This window comes from Hemitrygon akajei, chromosome 7, assembly GCF_048418815.1.
Source record: "Hemitrygon akajei chromosome 7, sHemAka1.3, whole genome shotgun sequence".
In the NCBI taxonomy this organism is placed as follows: domain Eukaryota; kingdom Metazoa; phylum Chordata; class Chondrichthyes; order Myliobatiformes; family Dasyatidae; genus Hemitrygon; species Hemitrygon akajei.
This window is the reverse complement of record NC_133130.1, coordinates 140,674,111-140,700,823: the sequence shown is the minus strand read 5'-3', so window position 1 is coordinate 140,700,823 and position 26,713 is coordinate 140,674,111. Positions and strand designations below refer to the sequence as shown.

At 49.7% G+C, this 26,713-nt stretch overlaps 1 protein-coding gene across 1 annotated transcript in view; it reads right to left on the bottom strand.

The window, feature by feature from the left end:
* Positions 1 to 26,713, bottom strand: part of mamdc4 (MAM domain containing 4) — a 59,291-nt gene that overhangs the window by 8,044 nt on the left and 24,534 nt on the right. The window contains exons 5-10 of the mRNA XM_073052125.1: positions 22,081 to 22,300; positions 18,505 to 18,639; positions 16,184 to 16,308; positions 15,863 to 15,953; positions 13,008 to 13,154; positions 9,701 to 9,832 (exon numbers count right to left, since the gene is read on the bottom strand). Of these exons, the coding sequence (XP_072908226.1) occupies positions 9,701 to 9,832; positions 13,008 to 13,154; positions 15,863 to 15,953; positions 16,184 to 16,308; positions 18,505 to 18,639; positions 22,081 to 22,300 (850 nt within the window). The remainder of the gene's footprint in view (positions 1 to 9,700; positions 9,833 to 13,007; positions 13,155 to 15,862; positions 15,954 to 16,183; positions 16,309 to 18,504; positions 18,640 to 22,080; positions 22,301 to 26,713) is intronic.

Sequence of the window (26,713 nt, the reverse complement as noted above, 5' to 3'; positions counted from 1 at the left end):
GGGTGAAACTTGTAACGTAAAAGAGATGGCTTTCTATCTAAAAATACTGAGGAACTACATGAACTTTTAGAGCTAATAATGATTCATTATGAAAGTGTGTTAATTAATTGGAAAGGGGTTGTTCATAGCTTTAGTGACGAGTGCTCATAATATAATAGACTTTATACTAAGACAATGTGATTTGGTTAAATCTGAAATCAGGGTCTTAAATCTAAACAAAGCAAAATTATAGATTGTATTTCATAAACATGAGAAAGTGTGTAGATGCTGGTAGTCCAAAGCAACACACAGAAAATGCTGGAGGAGCTCAGCAGGTCAGGCTGCATCTAGGGAAAAGAATAAATAGTCGATGTTTTGGACCGAGATCCTTCAACAGGACTGGAAAGGAAAAGTGGGGGGGGGGGGGGGGGGAATGCCAGAATAAAAAGGTGGGGGGAGGGGAAGGAGGCTAACTGGAAGGTGAAGGGTGAGACCAGGTGGGTAGGAAAGGTAAAGGGCTGGAGAGATAGGGATCTTGCTTCCATATAGATTGCATACAGTGGTCCTAGAAAGTTATGAGCCCTGTACAATTTTCTCTATTTCTGCATAAATAGGCCTAAAAATGTGATCAGATCTTCAAGTAAGTCCTAAAACTAGACAAAGAGATCCCAGTTAAATAAATAATGCAAATTCATTATACTTGTTCATTTATTTATTAAGAAAAATGATCCAATATTACATGTATTTGTTGAAAAAAGTATGTGAAGCTCTGGGGTGATGCCTTCTATAAAAGCTATTTGGAGTCAGGTGTTCCAATCAATGAGATGAGATTGGAGGCGTGGGATGTAGAGGTGTCCTGCCCTATAAACAAGACATACAAAGAGCCTGCTCTTCTCAAGAAAGAACTGTTTATGTGCACCATGCCTCAATCAAAACAACTTTCAGAGGACCTTAGAAGAAGAATTGTAGAGATGCATGAAGTTGGAAAAGGCTGTAAAAGCATTTCTAAAGACCCGAGTGTTCATCAGTCCACAGTAAGAGAAATGGTCTACGAATGGAGGAAATTCAGTACTGTTGCTACTCTCCCTAAGAGTGGGCATCCCACAAAGATCACTCCAAGAGCACAACATACAATGCTGAAGGAGGTGAAAAAGATCCCAAGGGTAATGGAAAAAGATGAGCAGAAATCTTTAAAACTTGCTCAGGTCTCTGTTCACGTGTCCATTATATGAAAAACACTGAACAAGAAAGGTGTTCATGGAAGGACACCATGGAGGAAACCACAGCTCTTCAAAAACAAACATTGTTATTCGTCTCAAGTTTGCAAAAGACCACCTGGATATTCTACAATGTTTCCAGGACCATGTACTGTGGACAGATGAGACAAAAGTTGAACCTTTTGTCAGAAATGCACACCGCTATATTGGGAGGGAAAAGGTCACTGCACACCAACACCAAAACCTCATCCCAACTGTGAAGCATGGTGGAAGGAGTATCGTGGTTTGGGGTTGCTTTGCTGCCTCGGGGCCTGGGCAGCTTGCGATTGTTGAGGGAACAATAAGTCCAAAATTGTATTAAGACATTTTACAGGACAATTTTACAGGTGGCAGTCCATCTTAATAAAAGCTTAATAGAGGCTGGATAATGCGACAAGACAATGATTCAAAAGACAAGAGTAAGTCTACAACAGAATGGTTTACAAAGAAGAGAATTCATGTTTTGGAATGGCCGAGTCAAAGTCCTGACCTGAATTCTATGAAAATGTTGTGGAAGGACCTGAAGCAAGCAGTTCAAGCAAGTGAAACCCCCTGGTTTCCTTGGCAGCGTAGGTCTAAGGAAGACACTCTCTGATCCCGCCAAACCCGTGAGATTAGGCCATAAGACCATAAGTCATAGCAGCAGAATTAGGCCATCTGGCCCATTGAATCTGCTCCCCAATTCAATCATGGCTGATCCTTTTATCTTCTCCTCATCCCCAGTTCCAGGCCTTCTCCCTGCAACCTTTGATGCCATGTCCAATCAAGAACCTATCAATCTCTGCCTTACATACACCCAACGACCTGGCCTCCACAGCTGCATGTGGCAACAAATTCCACAAATTCACCACCCTCTGGCTAAAGAAATTTTTCCACATCTCTGTTTTGAAAGGGCATCTCTCAATCCTGAGGCTGTGCCCTCTTGTCCTAGACTCCCCCACCATGGGAAACATCCTTTCCACATCTACTCTGTCTAGGCCTTTCAACATTCGAAAGGTTTCAATGAGATCCTCCCTCATCCTTTTGAATTCCAGCGAGTACAGACCCAGAGCCATCAAACGTTCCTCATATGATAACTCTTTCATTCCTGGAATCATCCTTGTGAACCTCCTCTGGACCCTCTCCAATGCCAGCAAATCTATTCTAAGCTGAGGGGCCCAAAACTATTCACAATATTCAAGGTGAGGCCTCACTTGTGCCTTATAAAGCCTCAACATCACATCCCTGCTCTTGCATTCTAGACCTCTTGAAATGAATGTTAACATGGCATTTGCCTTCCTCACCACCAACTCAACCTGCAAGTTAGCCTTTAAGGTGTTCTGCACAAGGACTCCCAAGTCCCTATGCATCTCAGATTTTTGGATTTTCTCCCTGTTTGGAAAATAGTCTGCACATTTATTTCTACTACCAAAGTGCATGACCATGCATTTTCCAACATTTGCTGCATGGCCTGCTGTGTTCCACCAGCATTTTGTGTGCGTTGTTGTTTCCATTTCATTTGCCACTTTCTTGCCCATTCGCCTAATCTGTCTAAGTCCTTCTGCATTCTACCTGTTTCCTCAACACTACTTGCCCCTCCACCAATCTTCATATCATCTGCAAACTTGGCAACAAAGCCATCTATTTCATCATCTATATCATTTATATACAGCATAAAAAGAAGCAGTCTCATCACCGATCCCTGCGGAACACCACAATTCACTGGCAGTCAATCAGAAAAGGATAATTTTATTTCCACTCACTGCCTCCTACCAATCAGCCAATGCTCTAACCATGTTAGTAACTTTCCTGGAATAGCATGGGCTCTTAACTTGGTAAGCAGCCTTGTGTGGCACCTTGTCAAAGGCCTTCTGAAAGTCCAAATATACAACATCCACTGCATCCCCTTTATCTATCCTCCTTGTAATCTCCTCAAAGAATTCCAACAGGTTCATCAGGCAGGATTTTCCCTGAAGGAAACCATGCTGACTTTGTACTATCTTGTCCTGTGTCAACAAGTACTCCACCACCTCATCCTTAACAACTGACTCCAACATCTTCCCAACCACTGAGGCCAGGCTAACTGGTCTATAATTTCCTTTCTGCTGCCTTCCTCTTTTCTCAAAGATTGGAGTGACATTTGCAATTTTCCAGTCCTCTGGCACTATGCCAGAGACCAGTGATTTTTGAAAGATCATTTCTGATGACACCACAATCTCTAACGCTACCTCTTTCAGAACCCTAGGGTGCAGTTCATCTGGTCCGGGTGACTTATGTACCTTTAAGTCTTTCAGGTTTTAGAACACCTTCTCTCTTGTAATAGTAACTGCACCCACTTTTCTTCCTTCACACACTACAACATCAGACATACTGCTAGTTCCTTCCACAGTGAAGACTGATGCAAAATACTCATTTAGTTCATCTGCCATTTCCTTGTCCCCCGTTATTATTTCTCTTGCCTCATTTTCTAGTGGTCCTACATCCACTCTCATTTCTCTTTTATTTTTAACATACTTGAAAAAAACTTTTGCTATCCACTTTGATATTATTTGCTAGCTTGCTTTCATATTTCATCTTTTCCCCTCTAGTGATATTTTTAGTTGCTCTCTGTAGGTTTTAAAAAATTTCCCAATCCTCTATCTTCCCACTAATTTTTGCTTTGTTGTATGTCCTCTCTTTTGATTTTATAGTAGCTTTGACTTCCTTTGTCAGCCACAGTTGTACTATTTTACCATTTGAGTATTTCTTCATTTTTGGAATACATATGTCCTGGACCTTCCTCATCTTTTCCAGAAACAGACTGAGACGGCTCTCCTACCCCAAATCCCAGTTTGTGTGGATGCTGTGAAGTTTGCAACCCTGTTACAACTCAATGCCAAGAAATAACAGACAGCACACTGCATACTACTAAAGGAATTATATTTATGAATCTTACTTAACTAAAGGGTTAGTAGAGAAAGAAAAATAAACAAAAGGGGCCCATTATAATCAAACAGTCAAATGTGCACAAGTTGGAGCTCATCTTGAACTTCTCTGTCACTCACACACTGGGCCCTCGGTCTGCGTGAAAGCACACACCACCTTCCAAACATTGCCCACAATCCAGCTCGAACAAACGGGTCTCCCACCGGGTCATATCCTACGACTGGTTCTCCCCAGCGTCTTCCCTCTTCGTCTCCCGCCGAACAAAAGACCCAAGACCAACCTTAGTGTTGCTCACCAAAGAAACTTCCTCCCAGTTCCACCATCCCAACTGGATGGCACATTCCTCACCATCCTTTATCTTCAACAATAATCCAAACAGGCTGAAAGCAGAACTGACTGCTCTTACAGAGTTGCTAAATGAAATACCTACAGCATAACAGTAAAGATGTGAACCAGGGCATTACACAAGGAAGCCCACCAACATCCCAGAGTTGAGGCAGCTTTGTAAGGAGGAATGGCCTATAATTCCTCCAAGCAGATGTGCAGGACTGATCAACAGTTACTGGAAATGTTTGGTTGAAATTATTGCTGCACAAAGGGGTCACACCAGTTATTGATAGCAAAGGTTCACATACTTTTTCCAACAAATACGTGTAATATTGGATTATTTTTCTCAATAAATAAATGAATAAGTATGTTTTTATTCTGTTATTTATTTAATTGGGTTTTCTTTATCCAGTTTTAGGACTTGTGTGAAGATCTGATCACATTTTAAGTCATATTATGCAGAAAAAGAGAAAATTCTACAGGGTTCACAAACTTTCTAGCACCACATATGGTAGATTTGGAAATTATGTTAAATTTAAGCATGAAACAGCTAATTATCTACATTCCTTTAAGGCGCAGAGGCCCAAAAGGAAAAGTGCTCCAGCCATGGCTTTGAAGAGCATGAAAGATATGATTAGATCAAAGGAAAAAGCTGTCCAAAGGCATAGAAAGCCTGAGGATTGGGAGGCCCTCAGAATTTCGTAATGGAGGGCCCACTCTTTCATAAGGAGAGAAGGGAAATGAGATTGATCAGTGAGATTATAGGCACAGAATTTAGGAGCTTCTGTGGCAATGGAAAATGCAAACATTTGCAAAAGTTTAACAAGCATCCCTTCGAAACCAAGAAATATCTTGTGCTGTCTTTATGGAAAAAGACGCAGTAAACCGATCTGAAGGATATGAGCATAAATAAAAAGTTAGTATTGGAAAATTTAATGGATTGAGAAGGCAATATATCTCCAGGATCCTATAATTGTTTAAAAGGCAGTGACCAGAGAGATTGTGAATATGCTGGTTATCATTTCCAAAGCTCCGTAGGTTCTAGAGTGGTCCTACGGTATGGACAGTGACAAAGGTTACCTCGAATTTTAAGAAAAAAGAGAGGAAACTGTACATCACACACCAGTTAGTCTGGCATTAAGACAATGTTGGATTCTGTTGTTAAGGAATAGCTAAAAGGGCACTTATAATATGAGTATATTATGGAAAATAATAGCATTTGGCAGAGTCAAAATGGATTCATGAAAGGGAAATTATTTTTGACAAATATGATCAAGTTTTACAAGCTGTAATCAGTTGTAATGCACTGACCCCCACTGGGATACCGTCCCACACACACTGACCCCCACTGGGATACTGTCCCACACACACTGACCCCCTTGGGTTACAGTCCCATACACACACACCAACCCTCACTGGGGTACAGTCCCAATCACACACACTGACCCTCACTGGGGTACACTCCCACACACACTGACACTCACTGGGGTACAATCCCACACACACTGACCCTCACTGGGGTACAGTCCCACACACACTGACCCCCACTGGGGTACAGTTGCACACACACTGACCCCCACTGGGGTACAGTCCCACACACACTGATCCCCACTGGGATACAGTCCCACACAAACACCAAACCTCATTGGGGTATGGTCCCACATACACTGACACTCACTGGGGTACAGTCCCACACACACACTGAAACTCACTGGGGTACAGTCCCAATCACACACACCGACCCTCACTGGCGTACACTCCCACACACACTGACACTCACTGGGGTACAATCCCACACACACTGACCCTCACTGGGGTACAGTCCCACACACACTGACCCCCACTGGGGTACAGTTGCACACACACTGACCCCCACTGGGGTACAGTCCCACACACACTGATCCCCACTGGGATACAGTCCCACACAAACACCAAACCTCATTGGGGTATGGTCCCACATACACTGACACTCACTGGGGTACAGTCCCACACACACACTGAAACTCACTGGGGTACAGTCCCACACACACTGACCCCCACTGGGGTACAGTCCCACACACACTGACACTCACTGGGGTACAGTCCCACTCACACATGGAACCTCATTGGGGTACAGTCCCACACACACACTGACCCTCACTGGGGTACAGTCCCACACACACTGACACTCACTGGGGTACAGTCCCACTCACACATGGAACCTCATTGGGGTACAGTCCCACACACACACTGACCCTCACTGGGGTACAGTCCCACACACACTGACCCCCACTGGGGTACAGTTTCACACACACTGACCATCACTGGGGTACAGTCCCATACACACACTGACACTCACGGGGGTACAGTCCCGTGTACACTGACCCTCACTGGGGTACAGTCCCACAGACACTGACCCTCACTGGGGTACAGTCCCACACACACACACTGAAACTCACTGGGGTACAGTCCCACACACACTGACCCCCACTGGGGTACAGTCCCACTCACACTGACACTCACTGGGGTACAGTCCCACTCACACATGGAACCTCATTGGGGTACAGTCCCACACACACACTGACACTCACTGGGGTACAGTCCCACACAACACTGACCCCCACTGGGGTACAGTCGCACACACACTGACACCCACTGGGGTATAGTCCCACACACACTGACCCTCACTGGGGTACAGTCCCACACACACTAACCCCATCTGGGGTACAGTCGCACACACACTGACACCCACTGGGGTATAGTCCCACACACACTGACCCTCACTGGGGTACAGTCCCACACAACACTGACCCTCACTGGGGTACAGTCCCACACACTCACTGACCCTCACTGGGGTACAGTCCCACTCACACATGGAACCTCATTGGGGTACAGTCCCACACACACACTGACCCTCACTGGGGTACAGTCCCACACACACTGACCCCCACTGGGGTACAGTTTCACACACACTGACCATCACTGGGGTACAGTCCCATACACACACTGACACTCACGGGGGTACAGTCCCGTGTACACTGACCCTCACTGGGGTACAGTCCCACAGACACTGACCCTCACTGGGGTACAGTCCCACACACACACACTGAAACTCACTGGGGTACAGTCCCACACACACTGACCCCCACTGGGGTACAGTCCCACACACACTGACACTCACTGGGGTACAGTCCCACTCACACATGGAACCTCATTGGGGTACAGTCCCACACACACACTGACACTCACTGGGGTACAGTCCCACACAACACTGACCCCCACTGGGGTACAGTCGCACACACACTGACACCCACTGGGGTATAGTCCCACACACACTGACCCTCACTGGGGTACAGTCCCACACACACTAACCCCATCTGGGGTACAGTCGCACACACACTGACACCCACTGGGGTATAGTCCCACACACACTGACCCTCACTGGGGTACAGTCCCACACAACACTGACCCTCACTGGGGTACAGTCCCACACACTCACTGACCCTCACTGGGGTACAGTCCCAAACACACACTGACCCTCACTGGGGTACAGTCGCACACACACACTGACCCTCACTGGGGTACAGTCCCACACAACACTGACCTTCACTGGGGTACAGTCCCACACACACTGACCCTCACTGGGGTACAGTCCCACACAACACTGACACTCACTGGGGTACAGTCCCACTCACACATGGAACCTCATTGGGGTACAGTCCCACACACACACTGACCCTCACTGGGGTACAGTCCCACACACACTGACCCCCACTGGGGTACAGTCCCACACACACTAACACCCACTGGGGTACAGTCCCACTCACACATGGAACCCCCATTGGGGTACAGTTCCACACACACTGACCCCCACTGGGGTACAGTCCCACTCACACATGGAACCTCATTGGGGTACAGTCCCACACACACACTGACCCTCACTGGGGTACAGTCCCACACAACACTGACCCTCACTGGGGTACAGTCGCACACACACACTGACCCTCACTGGGGTACAGTCCCAAACACACACTGACCCTCACTGGGGTACAGTCCCACACAACACTGACCCTCATTGGGGTACAGTCCCCTGTACACTGACCTTCACTGGGGTACAGTCCCACTCACACTGACCCTCACTGGGGTACAGTCCCACACAACACTGACACTCACTGGGGTACAGTCCCAAACACACACTGACCCTCACTGGGGTACAGTCCCACACACACTGACACTCACTGGGGTACAGTCCCACTCACACATGGAACCTCATTGGGGTACAGTCCCACACACACTGACCCCCACTGGGGTACAGTCGCACACACACTGACACCCACTGGGGTACAGTCCCACTCACACATGGAACCTCATTGGGGTACAGTCCCACACACACAGTGACCCTCACTGGGGTACAGTCCCACTCACACATGGAACCTCATTGGGGTACAGTCCCACACACACACTGACCCTCACTGGGGTACAGTCCCACACACACTGACCCCCACTGGGGTACAGTCCCACACACACTAACACCCACTGGGGTACAGTCCCACTCACACATGGAACCCCCATTGGGGTACAGTTCCACACACACTGACCCCCACTGGGGTACAGTCCCACTCACACATGGAACCTCATTGGGGTACAGTCCCACACACACACTGACCCTCACTGGGGTACAGTCCCAAACACACACTGACCCTCACTGGGGTACAGTCCCACACAACACTGACCCTCACTGGGGTACAGTCCCCTGTACACTGACCTTCACTGGGGTACAGTCCCACTCACACTGACCCTCACTGGGGTACAGTCCCACACAACACTGACACTCACTGGGGTACAGTCCCAAACACACACTGACCCTCACTGGGGTACAGTCCCACACACACTGACACTCACTGGGGTACAGTCCCACTCACACATGGAACCTCATTGGGGTACAGTCCCACACACACTGACCCCCACTGGGGTACAGTCGCACACACACTGACACCCACTGGGGTACAGTCCCACTCACACATGGAACCTCATTGGGGTACAGTCCCACACACACACTGACCCTCACTGGGGTACAGTCCCACACAACACTGACCCTCACTGGGGTACAGTCCCACACATACACTGACCCTCACTGGGGTACAGTCCCACACACACACTGACACTCACTGGGGTACAGTCCCCATGTACTGACCCCCCTGGAGTGACAGAATCAGTGCTCGGGGCTGTTGTATGGTGAAGATGAAGCAACTCACTGAGGTGTTTGTTGATGTTGCTGCGGTAGTGGAACCTAAGGCACGAGCCTTTGGTCGGAGGGAGGTGTTCACTCAAGAGCCAGGCCTCCTTTTCAACTTTGATCGCTCCAATGTCCACAAACATGTAGTGACCTGGAACAAAAGGGAAGTCTTTTGTTTATATAGTACCTTTCCTAGCCCCAAGCACATCCCATTGCACTTCAATGTGCACAAATCTAGCAACGCACACACAATGCTGGTGGGGGGCAGCACTTATGGAAAAGAACAAACAGTTGATGTTTCAGTCTGAGCTCTTTCATCGAGAAGGGGGAAGAAGCCAGAGTAAGAAGGTGGGGGGTGGGAGCACAGGGAGGAGAAGCTGTCGGGTGATAGGTGAGACCAGGTGAGGAAGACTGAGGTGCTGATGAAATGAGAAGCTGAGAGGTGATATATGGAAGATCGGAGAAGCCAGAGGACCATGGGAAATAGGGGAGGAGGAGATGGACTGGAGGGAGGTGATGGGCAGGTGAGGAGAAGTGAGAGGGTAACCAGAGAGAGGGGGGAAAGTGGAGTAAGCTGGAAGTTAGGGAAATCGATGTTCTGATTCTGTCAGGTCAGAATCAGAATCAGGTCAGGCTTTAGATCACCAGTGTATGTCGTGAAATTTGTTATCGGAATCAGAATCCTACCTGATGGTAACATTGAGAAAAGGGCAGCAGCAGTATAATTCAATACATGATAAATACAGGAAAGAATGGAATTACAGTAAGTATGTATATCAAATAATTAAATGAAAACAAGACATACCAAAACTGAAATGAAAATAAGTAGTGAGGTAGTGTTTATGGGTTCAATGTCCATTTAGGAATCAGATGTTGGCATGTCAACAAATACACTCAAAAACTTCTATAGTTGTACCGTGGAGAGCATTCTGACAGGCTGCATCACTGTCTGGTATGGAGGGGCTACTGCACAGGACTGAAAGAATCTGCAGAGGGTTGTAAATCTAGTCAGCTCCATCTTGAGCACTAGCCTACAAAGTACCCAGGACATCTTTAGGGAGTGGTGTCACAGAAAGGCAGTATCCTTTATTAAGGACCTCCAGCACCCAGGGTACGCGCTTTTCGCACTGTTACCATCAAGCAGGAGGTACAGAAGCCTGAAGGCACACACTCAGCGATTCAGGAACAGCTTCTTCCCCTCTGCAATCCAATTCCTAAGTGGACATTGAAGCTTTGGACACTACCAAAATTTTTTTTAATATACAGTATTTCTGTTTTTGCATGTTTTTTAAACTATTCAATATACATAATTGATTTACTTGTTTATTATGATGTTTTATTTTATTTATTATTATTTTTCTCTCTGCTAGATTATGTATTGCATTGAACTGCTGCTGCTAAGTTAACAAATTTCACGTCACATGCCAGTGATGATAAACCTGATTCTGATTCTGAGATGGCAGAGGGGAAGAAGCTGTTCCCAAATCGCCAAGTCTGTGCCTTCAGGCTTCTGTACCTCCTTCCTGGCAGTGACAATGAGAAGAGGGCATGTCCTGGGTAGTGGGGATCCTTAGTGATTGAAGCTACCCAGATGGAATATTGTTGCTCCTCCAGCCTGAGTTTGATCTCCTCGTGGCCATAGAGGAGGCCATGGACAGACTGTCGGATTGGGAAAGCAAAGTCAAACAAAAATGGTTGGCCACTGAGAGATCCTTCCTTCTACAGCGGGCAGAACAAAGGTATTTGATGAGTAGCTACCACAGATATAGAAAGAGGTATGAGTGCTGTCAGTAGGTGGGAAAGTGTCACCAGCCAGGACCAATGTTCCCTCTAATTCGTAATGACCAATTTGCGCAAATACCTTCTGCAGTGCAATTGTTGCCCAGTGACAACAACATGAGCGCACTGTATTTTTAAGTGGAAGTAAATCTGAAGCTATTCTAAGGATAATAAACTATCAAGTCCAGTTTGTTGTTCACTGTTTAAAAGAAATAAAATACTACACATCAATAAGTCTTATTTCTCATATACTGTACTACAGCATGTAATAACATCAAATCTTTTCTACTGTTTCGTTAAGCCATTCCACTTTAAATGAACGAGCAGTTCTTCCGCGCTTCACACCCTTTGCTTCTTTGGAATTCGACTTAATGAATCAATAATTTCTTCAATGAAAACAGTTCTACATTCTGCAGACAAATCATCACAAACTCAATGTTGTCAACACTGTCCGCATCAGAAACCGGAAAAGGAAACGCGGTTGTGTACGATCGTGAAATATACTTTAGATGCCAACGAGGTAGAGGGTGAGAACCTTTTGTGCACAGTTTAAATTCCTTTGTGCGCTGGTAGCAGAATATATGTACTTGCACACACACACACACCTTAGAGGGAATATTGGACAGGACCCAAGCGAACTTGTGTGATAATAATGAGAGACCTGGTGCTGGCCACTGGCTCCATGTCTGTATTGGATCCACAGGTGGAGGAAGCCTCGTTCCAGAGGCCAAAGCTGCCCACAGCCGCAGCTCCCCACACTCCAACAATGGGTCAGGGTGAAGGGTGAGAGGACTGACCGCTAGCTCGCCACGAGACCGAAGGTTGAGGGTGACGCAGGAATTCAGCGGCAACACCGTGCCTCCTACTCTGGATCAGCCAGCGCAGGAGTTTGGCTGGCACTTGACCAGATCGGCACTGGAGTGATTCCTGGGTGGGAGGCAGGGCTCAACCTGACCAGAAGATCAACAGATCCGTGTCAAGTGGGATGTGTGCACCAGTGCACCTATGTCTCATTCCTTCATCTCCCACCACACCCTCCCCCAGTCAGCTGAGGGAGATTTCCCCAGTGACCCCCAGCTCCGACTGTGACCTCCTCTGATCTCAGTACAGTCTCTGATCCCACTGACCCCGGGCACAAACCGTGACCCCTGGGCAGACTGTGACCTCCCCTGACCCTGAGCAGACTGACCTTGGGAACGGACGATGACCCCCATTGACTCTGGGTACAGACTGTGACCCCACAGACTCCAGTGCAGTGTGACCTCATTTACCCCTGGGTATTCCTGTGACCCCAGAGACCCATGGTCTGTAACCTCCACTGCCCTGGGTACAGGCAGAGAGGGACCGCAGAGACCCTGAACACAGGTGACTGTGGCACAGACAAAGCCTAGGAGTGAATGTGAACACAATCTGCTCATCACCCTCACTGTATGGCTGATGTATTTGGCCCAATCCTTGGACCCCTGAACTGGTTCAGGAACAGTCTCACATCCAAGGGGTAGTGACTCCTATACCAGCACTTCTGGCTTCCCAACAAGGCCACTCACCTTCCTTGGTGCCCAGGGTGTGGTCAACATTTGGTACTTGGAAATGGTTGGGCACCTTCCCACTGTTCCAATTCCAGTCCACATGATCCTTCTTGGGGTCCAGCACATTCCTCCAGCCACACATGCCCGTTTCAAAGTTGCAGACACCTGGCAAGTCACAGGGAGATAGTGACCCAGTGTCCCTCTCCCACCAACCATTGACCACCCACCCAGTCTCTCTCCCACTGACCACCGACCCACTCTCTCTCCCACTGACCCAGTCTCTCTCCCACTGACCTCCCACTGACCACCCACCCAGTCTCTCTCCCACTGACTACCGACCCAGTCTCTCCCACTGACCACCGACCCAGTCTCTCTCCCACTGACCACCCACTGACCACCGACCCAGTCTCTCTCCCACCAACCACTGACCACCCACCCAGTCTCTCTCCCACTGACCACCAACCCACTCTCTCTCCCACTGACCCACTCTCTCTCCCACTGACCCACTCTCCCACTGTCCACTGACCCAGTCTCTCTCCCACTGACCTCCCACAGACCACCCACCCAGTCTCTCTCCCACTGACCTCCCACAGACCACCCACCCAGTCTCTCTCCCACTGACCTCCCACTGACCACCCACCCAGTCTCTCTCCCACTGACCTCCCACTGACCACCCACTCAGTCTCTCTCCCACCGACCCACTCTCTCTCCCACTGACCCAGTCTCTCTCCCACTGTCCACTGACCCAGTCTCTCTCCCACTGACCACCCACCCAGTCTCTCTCCCACTGACCTCCCACTGACCACCCACTCAGTCTCTCTCCCACTGACCACCGACCCAGTCTCTCTCCCACCGACCCAGTCTCTCTCCCACTGACCACCGACCCAGTCTCTCTCCCACCAACCACTGACCACCCACCCAGTCTCTCTCCCACCAACCACTGACCACCCACCCAGTCTCTCTCCCACTGACCACTGACCCAGTGTCTCTCTCCCACCAACCACTGACCTCCCACTGACCCAGTCCCTCTCCCATCAACCACTGACCTCCCACTGACCACCGACCCAGTCTCTCTCCCACTGACCACTGACCCAGTCTCTCTCCCACTGACCTCCCACTGACCACCCACCCAGTCTCTCTCCCACTGACCTCCCACTGACCACCCACCCAGTCTCTCTCCCACTGACCCACTCTCTCCCACTGACCACCCACCCAGTCTCTCTCCCACTGACCTCCCACTGACCACCCACCCAGTCTCTCTCCCACTGACCACTGACCCAGTCTCTCTCCCACTGACCACCGACCCAGTCTCTCTCCCACTGACCACTGACCCAGTCTCTCTCCCACTAACCACCGACCCAGTCTCTCTCCCACTGACCACCGACCCAGTCTCTCTCCCACTGACCACTGACCCAGTCTCTCTCCCACCAACCACTGACCACCCACCCAGTCTCTCTCCCACTGACCACCCACCCAGTCTCTCTCCCACTGACCACCGACCCAGTCTCTCTCCCACTGACCTCCCACTGACCACCCACCCAGTCTCTCTCCCACTGACCTCCCACTGGCCCAGTCTCTCTCCCACTGACCACTGACCCAGTCTCTCTCCCACTGACCACCGACCCAGTCTCTCTCCCACCAACCACTGACCACCCACCCAGTCTCTCTCCCATTGACCACCGACCCAGTCTCTCTCCCACTGACCACTGACCCAGTCTCTCTCCCACTGACCTCCCACTGACCACCCACCCAGTCTCTCTCCCACTGGCCCAGTCTCTCTCCCACTGACCACCCACCCAGTCTCTCTCCCACTGACCCAGTCTCTCTCCCACTGACCTCCCACTGACCCAGTCTCTCTCCCACCAACCACTGACCTCCCACTGACCACCCACCCAGTCTCTCACCCACCGACCTCTGACCACCCACTGACCACCAACCCAGACTCTCTCCCACCGACCACTGACCACCCACTGACCACCGACCCAGTCTCTCTCCCACTGACCACTGACCCAGTCTCTCTCCCACTGACCACCCACCCAGTCTCTCTCCCACTGACCTAGTCTCTCTCCCACTGACCAGTGACTCAGAGTCTCTCCCATTGACCGTCTCTCTCCCACTGACCACCAACCCAGTCTCTCTCCCACTGACCACTGACCCAGTCTCTCTCCCACTGACCTAGTCTCTCTCCCACTGACCAGTGACTCAGAGTCTCTCCCATTGACCACCGACCCAGTCTCTCTCCCACTGACCACTGACCCAGTCTCTCTCCCACTGACCACCGACCCAATCTCTTTCGCACTGACCACCGGGTCTCTTTTCCACTGACCTAATGTCTACCTCCTACTGACATCTGACCCTGTGTCCCTCATATTGACCACTGACCTAGGGTCTCTTCTGCTGACCACTGATCACATCTCTCTCCCCTACCAAGAAGCCTAGTCCAGTGTCAGTCCCCAGCAGTGCCCACTAGGGCTACTGGCATCATCATGAATTGGCTGTGATGATCCATTGCCTTCAATAGATTAACCCACCCACCCCAAGCATGCCCACCCCCCACAACACGCCATCAGTGTTTATGTTCCTAGGTTGAGGTGGGGCCACACATCAGTTGTCATGGCATAGGTCTGGGGAAGCCCCTGTGTGTTGCCACCCCACCCACCCTGGCTGTGTGTATGCGGGTCCAATCTCTCTACTGCCATCTCCCAGCAATGCTCTTGAGAGGCGGGGAGCCAGTGTGGGAATGGGCTGCAGATCCAAGAGGCCTAGGCAGGAAGAGTTAAGGTTGTTTGGGCCTGCCACTGGCACAGTGTGGAGATGAAGAGGTGTAAGGGAGCACGTCTCCAGCTCGTCTCAGCACTCCATCCATCACTCACCCATCCGGGGACACTGGGTGTGCAACAGCATCACGTCATCAATGGCAATGTACGACAAGTCTGCTCCTCCGCCGACCGCTTCAAACACCAGCTACATAGATAGAGCATCAGTCATCCCAGTAACACGTCTCCGCGCAATACCACTCTCACCAAGTTCACCACTCCCCAATAACATCATTCCCATCGAGTAACAGCAAACCCACAGAGTGACGATATTCATCCAAAGTATGACCGGTCCCAGAGTTACAACTCAACCAGCAACCCCCCCTTCAAAAAATCAGTCAGTGACAAGGTCAGGGCACAAGCTGCCTGATCCGTTACCTTCCAAGTGTGATCTGTTTGTATGTTGGCTCTGCCCAGCCTCCATGTCATTAGTGGGGCTATCACGTTACTCCAGATCAGCCTCTTCCCCAGTGAGTCCTCTTCCACATAGACGTTCAAAGTACCTGTTTGTTACAGGGGGAGGCCAGAATGAGCAACGCAGAGGGAGCTTAGCTCTGTAACAAATCTTCGTCTTGTGCACCAGGAGTATTGGGAGAACAGTGTAAAGGGAGCTTCAATCTAATCTAATCAAAATTAAGTTCTAACTTTCTCTGCCGTGAGAATGGGTGCCAGGAGAGAGTATGGGGTGATTTATTGTATTGAACCTGCGCTGACAGTGAACCTGTATCTAACCTGCTTTTGTTTTCTCTTAACCTTCTTTTACAGTTGCCCAGTTAACCTGTTCTGCCCTGGGAACACCTGTTTGGACTTTTCAGGGAGGAATTTGTTCTAACCCTTCAGCCCAGGGGGGTGGGGTATGTGCTGAACAGTGCAGAGAAGGGGTTTCACTCTGTGGCTGACCCTCTGCCATTGTCCTATGAGCGTGTCTCAGGACAATGTGGAGGAAGCTTCACTTTGTATCTAATCCTGGGAGTGTGTGATGGGAGAATGTAGAGGGAGCTTCATTCTCTCTGTGTCTAACACTAGCCCTGGGAGCGTGTGACAAGACAGTGTAGGAGATTCACTCTGACTAACCCTCTGCCCCTGTCCTCCGGGTGTATGATGGGACAGTGTAGAGGAAGCTTTGCTCAGTGTGCACGGTCTCAGCTAACAATGAGGAGATGCTGTCTGTGGTACACGCAGGGCTAGAGTCTTGATGTGCCAGGTGCACTGTCCAAATCGACTCCAAGTTTAGAGAATACTTTTAATCAACTTGCAGACCAACCCTCTTATGTGTTGAATCGTTGCCCCTTTGCAATGGACAGATGCCTAAACCCATGAACAAGCCCAGTCACAGGTTCACTGTCAGAATGGTTCCCGATCATTGCCTGCTGCCGCACTCTCTTAGAGCCAGCTTCCCCTTAACTAGCTAACACCAGAGAACTTGCAAACCCATCTGCTTGGTGTTAGCAGTAACTGTTGCACTTCACTTTGCATTCTGCCAGGGGTTTTCCTTGTACCACCTCAGTGCATTGTAGTGGAATAATCGGTGCGGCGTGCAAAGCCAAATTTTCATGCAGAAACAGTAACAACCCAGTCCAACAATTTGTTTAGTGAGTTGCTCTAACCTAGCCCCATTATTTAAGAAATTGCATGGGGTCAGTATAGGAAGGGACTGTGACGTTGTTGTGTAATTGCCCAGTGAAGCATGTGTTCTGGGTCTGTGTGTCAACAGTGGCCAGGAAGAATAGGCTCAGGAGATTCCACCCCCCCCCCCCCACCGTCATCTGGAGAGAACTCGACCCCAACCCACTCTCCCATCCCATCTTGGGACAGCTATGGCAGGTGCTGTCCAAGCCTCAGGTCAAGTCCCCCTGCGGTTCTTCCGGACTCCCCATCTCTCAATTTACAATCTCCATATCCATTAGACAGTTCTACCCCACACTGCATCCTGAATGCACCACCCACCACATTTCCCCAAACGCACTGTCTTCACTCACTCCTCAAACCCCACCCCTACCCTTCCCGCACACTCCCCAATCCCTGCATCCACCCTCAGTGACACCCTACCCTAAACCTGCCCTCCCTTGTCTCCCCCTCCATCACCCCCCCCCCCCCCCACAGCCCAGAAGTTGGGCATTCAGGCACTTCTTCACCTCCTGCTGTGTGGCACTTGGGCCAACCTCAGCCACCTGACCAGGGCCCCTCAGACAGCTGCTAGCCCATCCCTGGGCGCAGTGGAGTGACATGGGCAAGAACACAGAGATTGGTCTCCGAACACTCCGAGTCCTGGGTGAGGTGAAGCCACTGAGCAAAGTAACCCTGGGAATGGGACCAGGGAAGCCCTTGGCCAATTGAAGTGGGAGAAGGTGGCTGGCCACCTCCCAGGGTACTCCTTGACCACCTCTGGATGGATTGTAAGGGTGACCAAGCCATGCCAACATCTCCCACAGTTGGGATGCAGGCTCCAATCCAGGGATGGCGGCCAGGATTTGAGAGGGCTGGTTTGAGACAGCCCCCTCAGTGACCAAACCTCAAATCTCTGCCACCTCTCGCACCAAGACCCAGCGCTGGATTTCCTGCACCAACCAGTGCTGTGAAGAAGGACACACTCGGAGTGCGGGTTGGGGTCACAGGCAGGGACCGGCGAGGAGCGGTGGAGAGGCACTGGGCTGTGGTGCAATCGCAGCGAGACTGGGGGTTGGACACACTGCCATTACCTGAATTCCTGACGTTCGCCTGCACCCAGAACTGCAGGCAAACTATGTCTCGCGGTGCTTGGGGCGGTGACACCAGGACCAATGCCTGGCCACTTGGGAGCATCTGCTGACTGGTGTTAGCCAGCATGTAGAATCCTGCAACGACAGAACCGAACACCCACGTCTGATTAACCAACCATACACATGCCCTGACTACCAGAGCTGGTCACCAAATGGCTTCCTGCCCCCAAACCACAACGCCGTCTCACCACTGACCAATCATGGGTCGGGAGTGTGATGGAGCAATCTCCGTCCATCCGGGTGAGATACGTCCAACCCGGAACAAAAAATCCCCTTGACAGGCAGTGCAGCCCCCATGCTATCCATTCAGCCCCCAACCCCACCCCTGCCACCTATCAGTGGCATAGAGTGTGCCCTCTACACTGGAGCAGTTAACCACTCCCGCAGCACCTTCCAACCTTAACACCAAGAGGGACAAGGGCAGCCAGAATAAGGCAACACCACCGCCAGATGATTCCCCACCAAGCTGCTTTCATTTGATATGGAAATACACCAGCAATCCACTGTCCCAGAGTATGGAACGGCCTCTGTCCCCATGTGTGGGGACCGCCTCTGTCCCACTGTCCCAGTACATGGCAACAGCCCGCCTCCCACTGTCCCAGTGTGTGGGAAGAGTCTGTGTTCCACTGTCCCAGTATGAGGACTATGTGCATCCAAATATTGGAACAGCATGCGTCCCACTGCTCCAGAGTGATGACAGTGTGTTTCCAACTGCAAGTGTGAGGACAGTATGTGTTCCACTGCAGGTTCACTGTGTGGCCTAGTGTGAGCATGGTGCGTTTCCCACTGTCTAGTGCAAGGACAGTGTATACTCCATTGTCCCAGTGAGAAAACAGTGCACCCTCCCCCCCCCATCTCAGTGCCAGGACAGTGTGTGCCTCTCTATCCCAGAGTGAAAACAGCGTGTACCCCTTGTCTCAGTGCGAGAACAGTGGTTTCCCCCACTATGCATCCAGTGTATATCCCACTATTCCAGTTTGAGGACACTGTGTGCCCACTGTCCCAGTGCAAAGACACTGTGCATCTCACAACCCGGTGCAAGGATGGTGTGTCCCAATGACCCAGGGCAAGGACAGTGTGTTTCCCAATGTCCCAGGGCAAGGATGGTGAGTACCAATATCCCAGGGCAAGGATGGTGAGTGTTCCAATGTCCCAGGGCAATGACAGTGTGTGTTCCAATCACCCAGTGCAAGGACGGTGTGTTTCTCAATGTCCCAGTGCAAGGACGGTGTGTGTCCCAATGACCCAGGGCAAGGACACTGTGTTTCCCAATGTCCCAGTGCAAGGACGGTGTGTTTCCCAATGTCCCAGTGCAAGGACGGTGTGTTTCCCAATGTCCCAGTGCAAGGACAGTGTGTTTCCCAATGTCCCAGGGCAAGGATGGTGTGTGTTCCAATCACCCAGTGCAAGGACGGTGTGTTTCTCAATGTCCCAGTGCAAGGACGGTGTGTTTCCCAATGTCCCAGTGCAAGGACGGTGTGTTTCCCAATGTCCCAGTGCAAGGACGGTGTGTTTCCCAATGTCCCAGTGCAAGGACGGTGTGTTTCTCAATATCCCAGTGCAAGGACGGTGTGTTTCCCAATGTCCCAGTGCAAGGACGGTGTGTTTCTCAATGTCCCAGTGCAAGGACGGTGTGTTTCCCAATGTCCCAGGGCAAGGACGGTGTGTTTCTCAATGTCCCAGTGCAAGGACGGTGTGTTTCCCAATGTCCCAGTGCAAGGACGGTGTGTTTCTCAATGTCCCAGTGCAAGGACGGTGTGTTTCCCAATGTCCCAGTGCAAGAACAGTGTGTTTCCCAATGTCCCAGGGCAAGGATGGTGTGTGTTCCAATCACCCAGTGCAAGGACAGTGTGTTTCCCAATGTCCCAGGGCAAGGACGGTGTGTTTCTCAATGTCCCAGTGCAAGGACGGTGTGTTTCTCAATGTCCCAGTGCAAGGAGGGTGTGTTTCCCAATGTCCCAGTGCAATGACGGTGTGTTTCTCAATGTCCCAGGGCAAGGACGGTGTGTTTCCCAATGTCCCAGGGCAAGGACGGTGTGTGTTCCAATGTCCCAGGGCAAGGACGGTGTGTTTCCCAATGTCCCAGGGCAAGGACACTGTGTTTCCCAATGTCCCAGGGCAAGGACACTGTGTTTCCCAATGTCCCAGGGCAAGGACGGTGTGTGTTCCAATATCCCAGGGCAAGGACGGTGTGTTTCCCAATGTCCCAGGGCAAGGACAGTGTGTGTTCCAATATCCCAGGGCAAGGACACTGTGTTTCCCAATGACCCAGGGCAAGGACAGTGTGTGTTCCAATCACCCAGGGCAAGGACACTGTGTTTCCCAATGTCCCAGGGCAAGGACGGTGTGTTTCCCAATGTCCCAGGGCAAGGACAGTGTGTTTCCCAATGTCCCAGAGCCAGGACACTGGGTTTCCCAATGTCCCAGGGCAAGGACGGTGTGTGTTCCAATATCCCAGGGCAAGGACGGTGTGTGTTCCAATCACCCAGTGCAAGGATGGTGTGTTTCTCAATGTCCCAGGGCAAGGACGGTGTGTTTCCCAATGTCCCAGGGCAAGGACGGTGTGTTTCCCAATGTCCCAGGGCAAGGACGGTGTGTTTCCCAATGTCCCAGGGCAAGGACACTGTGTTTCCCAATGTCCCAGGGCATGGACACTGTGTTTCCCAATGTCCCAGGGCATGGACACTGTGTTTCCCAATGTCCCAGGGCAAGGACACTGTGTTTCCCAATGTCCCAGGGCAAGGACAGTGTGTTTCCCAATGTCCCAGGGCAAGGACACTGTGTTTCCTAATGTCCCAGGGCAAGGACGGTGTGTGTTCCAATATCCCAGGGCAAGGACAGTGTGTGTTCCAATATCCCAGGGCATGGACACTGTGTTTCCCAATGTCCCAGGGCAAGGACACTGTGTTTCCCAATGTCCCAGGGCATGGACACTGTGTTTCCCAATATCCCAGGGCAAGGACACTGTGTTTCCCAATGTCCCAGGGCAAGGACGGTGTGTGTTCCAATGTCCCAGGGCATGGACACTGTGTTTCCCAATATCCCAGGGCAAGGACAGTGTGTGTTCCAATATCCCAGGGCATGGACACTGTGTTTCCCAATGTCCCAGGGCAAGGACACTGTGTTTCCCAATGTCCCAGGGCAAGGATGGTGTGTTTCTCAATGTCCCAGGGCAAGGACGGTGTGCGTTCCAATGTCCCAGGGCAAGGACACTGTGTTTCCCAATGACCCAGGGCAAGGACGGTGTGTGTTCCAATATCCCAGGGCATGGACACTGTGTTTCCCAATGTCCCAGGGCAAGGACACTGTGTTTCCCAATGTCCCAGGGCAAGGACGGTGTGTGTTCCACCATCCCAGTACTAGGGCCATGTGTCTGCGTACCCCACAATCTCACTGCAAGCACAGTGCATGTCCCACTGTTTGACAGACAAAGACACTACCAACTCTCAGCCTCCGTTCAGGACATGAAGTGTTGTTGATGTGGAAGCTGAGCATAGGTGAATTCAGCGCTGTCACCTTGCTCCGTTTCCTTGGTGATATCGCTGGTCGGCCTGTCGGTGCTGTTCGGAGAGCCTCCCCGCTCTCGCTGCCAGGTCTGTAACCCTGTGAAGGTGAACTCACAGAAGTCGGCTTCAAAGTTGCATATCTGCTGGGGCTCACAGGCCCCTCCCACAACACTGATGTCATCGATAGCGATATCCGCTTCTCCCTCGGTCAGGCTCGCTTCAAATATCAGCTGCAGCCCCAGGAAACAGAATCAGAATCAGCTGTAGTGTCACTGGAGTATGGTGTGTAATGTTTTGTTTGCAATGCACCATAATAAAAGAAAAACCATAAATTACAATCAGATATATATATATATATAGTCAGTACTGCACTGACTTCCATTTCACTATCTTGTTTCCCAATACCTCAATGAGTTTGGCTGTCTTCCCTTCGAAATGGCCACCCACTCATCCAAACGGCAGAAGGAAGACAGTGTTGGGAAGTGTATGGTCATGCACTTGGGTAGAAGAAATGAAAGGGTTGAATACTTTATAAATGGAGAGAAAATACAAAAATAAAACTGAGGTGTAAAGTGACTTGGGAGTCCTTGTGCAAGATTCCCAAAAGGCTAATTTGCAGGTTGAGTCTGTGGTGAGGAAAGCAAATGCAATTTTAGCATTCATTTCAAGATGATTAGAATATAAAAACAAGGATGTAATGTTGAGACTTTATAAAGCACTAATGAGGCCTCTCTTGGAATATTGTGAGAAGTTTTGAGACCCTCATCTTAGAAAGGATGTGTTGAAACTGGAGAAGGTTGAAAGAAGGTTTACAAAAATGATTCCAGGATTGAATGGCTTGTCATAGGAAGGGCGTTTGATGGCTCTAGGCCTGTATTCACTGGAATTCAGAATAATGAGGGGTGACCGCATTGAAACCTATCGAATGGTGAAAGGTCTTGATAGAGTGGATGTGAAGAGGATGTTTCCTATGGTGGGAGAGTTTAAGATCAGAGGATGCAGCCTCAGAATTGAGGTGTGTCCATTTAGAACAGAGATGAGGAGGAATTTCTTTAGCCAGAGAGTGGTGAATCTGTGAAATTCTTTGTCACAGGCAGCTTTGGAGGCTAAGCCTTTATGTATACTTAAGGCAGAGCTTGATAGATTCTTGATTGGTCAGGGTATGAAGGGATACAGGGATAAAAAAATTAAATCAGCATTTCAAAAGGAGAACATAAAAAAAGAAAAAAATTAGTGAGTTGGTGTTCATGGGTTTATTGTCCATTCAGAAGTCTGATGTTGGAGGGGAAGAAGCTGTTTCTAAAACGTTGAGTGTGTGTCTTCAGGATCCTGTACGTCCTCCTTCAGGGTAGCAACAAGACGAGGGGTGATGAGGGTCCATCATGACATTTTTGAAGCAACACCTTCTGAAGATGTTATTGATGCTATGGTAGCTCGTGCCCACAATGGAGCTGGCTAAGCTTGCAAATTTCTGCAGCTTTTTCCTGTCCTGGTCAGTAGCCTCTCCATCTCAGGCGGTGATGCAACCAGTTAGAATGCTCTCCACAGTACATCTATGGAAATTTGCAAGAGTCTTTGGTGACGTACCAAGGCTCCTTGAGTTCCTAATGAAATATTGCAGCTGTTGAGCCTTCTTTGCAGTTCCATCAATATGTTGGGCCCAGGATAGATCTTCACAATGTTGACACCCAGACACTTGATACTGCTCACCCTTTCCACTGCTGATCCCTCGATGAGGACTGGTGTATGTTTCCTCGACTTCCGCTTCCTGAAGTTCTCTATCAGTTCCTTGGTCTTACTGATGCCTAGTGCAAGGTTTTTGTTGCGACACCACTCAACCAGCTGACCTATCTCACTCCTGTTTGCCTCCTCACCATCATCTGAAATTATGCCAATTGTGGTTGTGTCATTGGCAAATTTATAGATGGTGGTTAAGCTGTGCCCAGCCATGCAGTTATGGGTGTAGACAGAGTAGAGCAGTGCGCTAAACATGCATCCTTGAGGTGTGCCAGTGTTGATTGTCAGCAAAGAGGAGATCTTATTTCTGATCCACACAGAATGTGGTCTCCCGGTGCAGAAGTCAAAGATCCAACTGCAGAGGGAAGAATGGAGGCCCAGATCATGGAACTTGTTCATTAACACTGAGGGTATGATGGTGCTGAACACTGCGCTGTAATCAATAAACATCAGCCTGACAGAGGTATTACTATTGCCCAGGTGATTTGAGGCAGAGTGGAGAGCCAGTGAGGGTGCATCTACTGTAGACCTATTGTGGTGATAGGCAAACTGAAACAGCTTCAGGTCCTTGCTTAGGCAGGAATCGATTCTGGCCACGACAAACCTCTGAAAACTGTTCATCACAGTGGATATGAGTTCCACTGGACAAGGGTCGTTGGCAGCTCACCCTGCTCTTGGGCATTGGTATGATGCAGGTAGGAACCCCCGACTGCAGCAGCGAGAGATTGAAGATGTCCTTGAACACTCACACCAATTGTTTGGCACAAGTTTTCAGTGCTACACCAGGTACACCACCAGGGCTTAATGCCTTGTAAGGGTCCCACCTCATGAAAGATGTTCTAACATTGGCCTCAGAGACAGGGATCATGGGGTCACCAGATGCTCTGGGGATTCACACAGGTGTGGATTTATTCTCCCTTTCAAAGTGTGCATAAAAGGCATTCAGCTCATCTGGCAGTGAAGCATCACAGCCATTCAAGATGTTAGCTTTTACCTTGCAGGAGTAGTGACCTGCAGGGCCTGCCAGAGCCTTGCAGAGAGTATTGACTCTGTCTCCAGCTTCAAATAGAATAACTTTTTATTCACTCTTAAAATAGACTTCCGCAGGTCACACCTGGATCACCAGCCCTCAGCAAACAACAAACAAGAGAAAATCTGCAGATGCTGGAAATACGAGCAACACTCAGCAGGCCAGGCAGCATCTATGGAAAACTGTACAGTCGACGTTTCAGGCCGAAACCCTTCAGCAGGACAGCAAACAACAAACTTCCTGGGTCATCCACGAAGGCGCACTTTTATCCACACAGATCCTGATGACAATTGTGGCGTATTCATTCAGATTTGAAGATGAATCCCTGAATATTGTCCAATCCACCAACTCAAAGTAGTCCTGTAAGCACTCCTCCATACCTTCTTGGTCCTCACCACCAGTGCTGTGGTCTTTAGTCTCTGCCTGTACGCTGGGAGTTACAATACAGCCAGGTGATCAGACTTTCCAAAGGGATGTCAAGGTGTTATAATAGAGGTCAAGTGTGTCGGCTCCTCTGGTTTGACAGGTTATAAGCTGCTCAGAGACTTCTTCAAGAGGTCAGCTCAGTGTCTGAGCACTGATAATCTCAGCCAATGAACACCATCACAGAATTGTCCCAGCACTGAAACAGTCCATTTGGCCTGTCCAATCAGGTTGGGTGTTAGGGGAGAAATCCCATCAGCCCAACTCCTGGACCCCAGCCTTGCCTGTGGGTTGCAGATACACTTTGGAGTAACCACAGGCCTAATGGGGGCCAGTGAGCTTGTCAAGGATCAACATTAGTCTTACTATGAGTGATATTATTGACACGTTGATGCCTTGGCCCCTTCATCCCTGCAACCACGATCCAGAACCTTTGATCCTGCTCCCTGAGCTTTGAACCCACAACACAGTTCCCCGTGCCCTGCACTCTGAGCCCTACTCTTTGAAACCTAAACCCCACTCCTTGCTCACTGTACTGCACCGACTTCCATTTCACTATCTTGTTTCCCAATACCTCAATGAGTTTGGCTGCCTTCCCTTCGAAATGGCCACCCACTCATCCAAATGGCAGATGGAAGACAGTGTTGGGAAGTGTACGGTCATGCACTTGGGTAGAAGAAATGAAAGGGTTGACTATTTTCTAAATGGAGAGAAAATACAAAAATAAAACTGAGGTGTAAAGTGACTTGCGAGTCCTTGTGCAAGATTCCCAAAAGGTTAATTTGCAGGTTGAGTCTGTGGTGAGGAAAGCAAATGCAATTTTAGCATTCATTTCAAGATGATTAGAATATAAAAACAAGGTTGTGATGTTGAGACTTTATAAAGCGCTAATGAGGCCTCTCTTGGAATATTGTGAGAAGTTTTGAGACCCTCATCTTAGAAAGGATGTGTTGAAACTGGAGAAGGTTGAAAGAAGGTTTACGAAAATGATTCTAGGATTGAATGGCTTGTCATACGAAGGGCGTTTGATGGCTCTGGCCCTGTATTCACTGGAATTCAGAATAATGAGGGGTGACCACAATGAAACCTATCGAATGGTGAAAGGTCTTGATAGAGTGGATGTGAAGAGGATGTTTCCTATGGTGGGAGGGTTTAAGACCAGAGGATGCAGCCTTAGAATAGAGGTGTGTCCATTTAGAACAGAGATGAGGAGGAATTTCTTTAGCCAGAGAGTGGTGAATCTGTGAAATCCTTTGTCACAGGCAGCTTTGGAAGCCAAGTCTTTATGTATACTTGAGGCAGAGCTTGATAGATTCATGATTGGTCAGGGCATGAAGGGATATGGGGAGAAGGTAGGAGATTGGGCCTGAGAGGAAAATTGGATCAGCCATGATGAAATGGCAGAGCAGACTCAATGGGCTAAATGGCCTAATTCTACTCCTATACCTTAGGG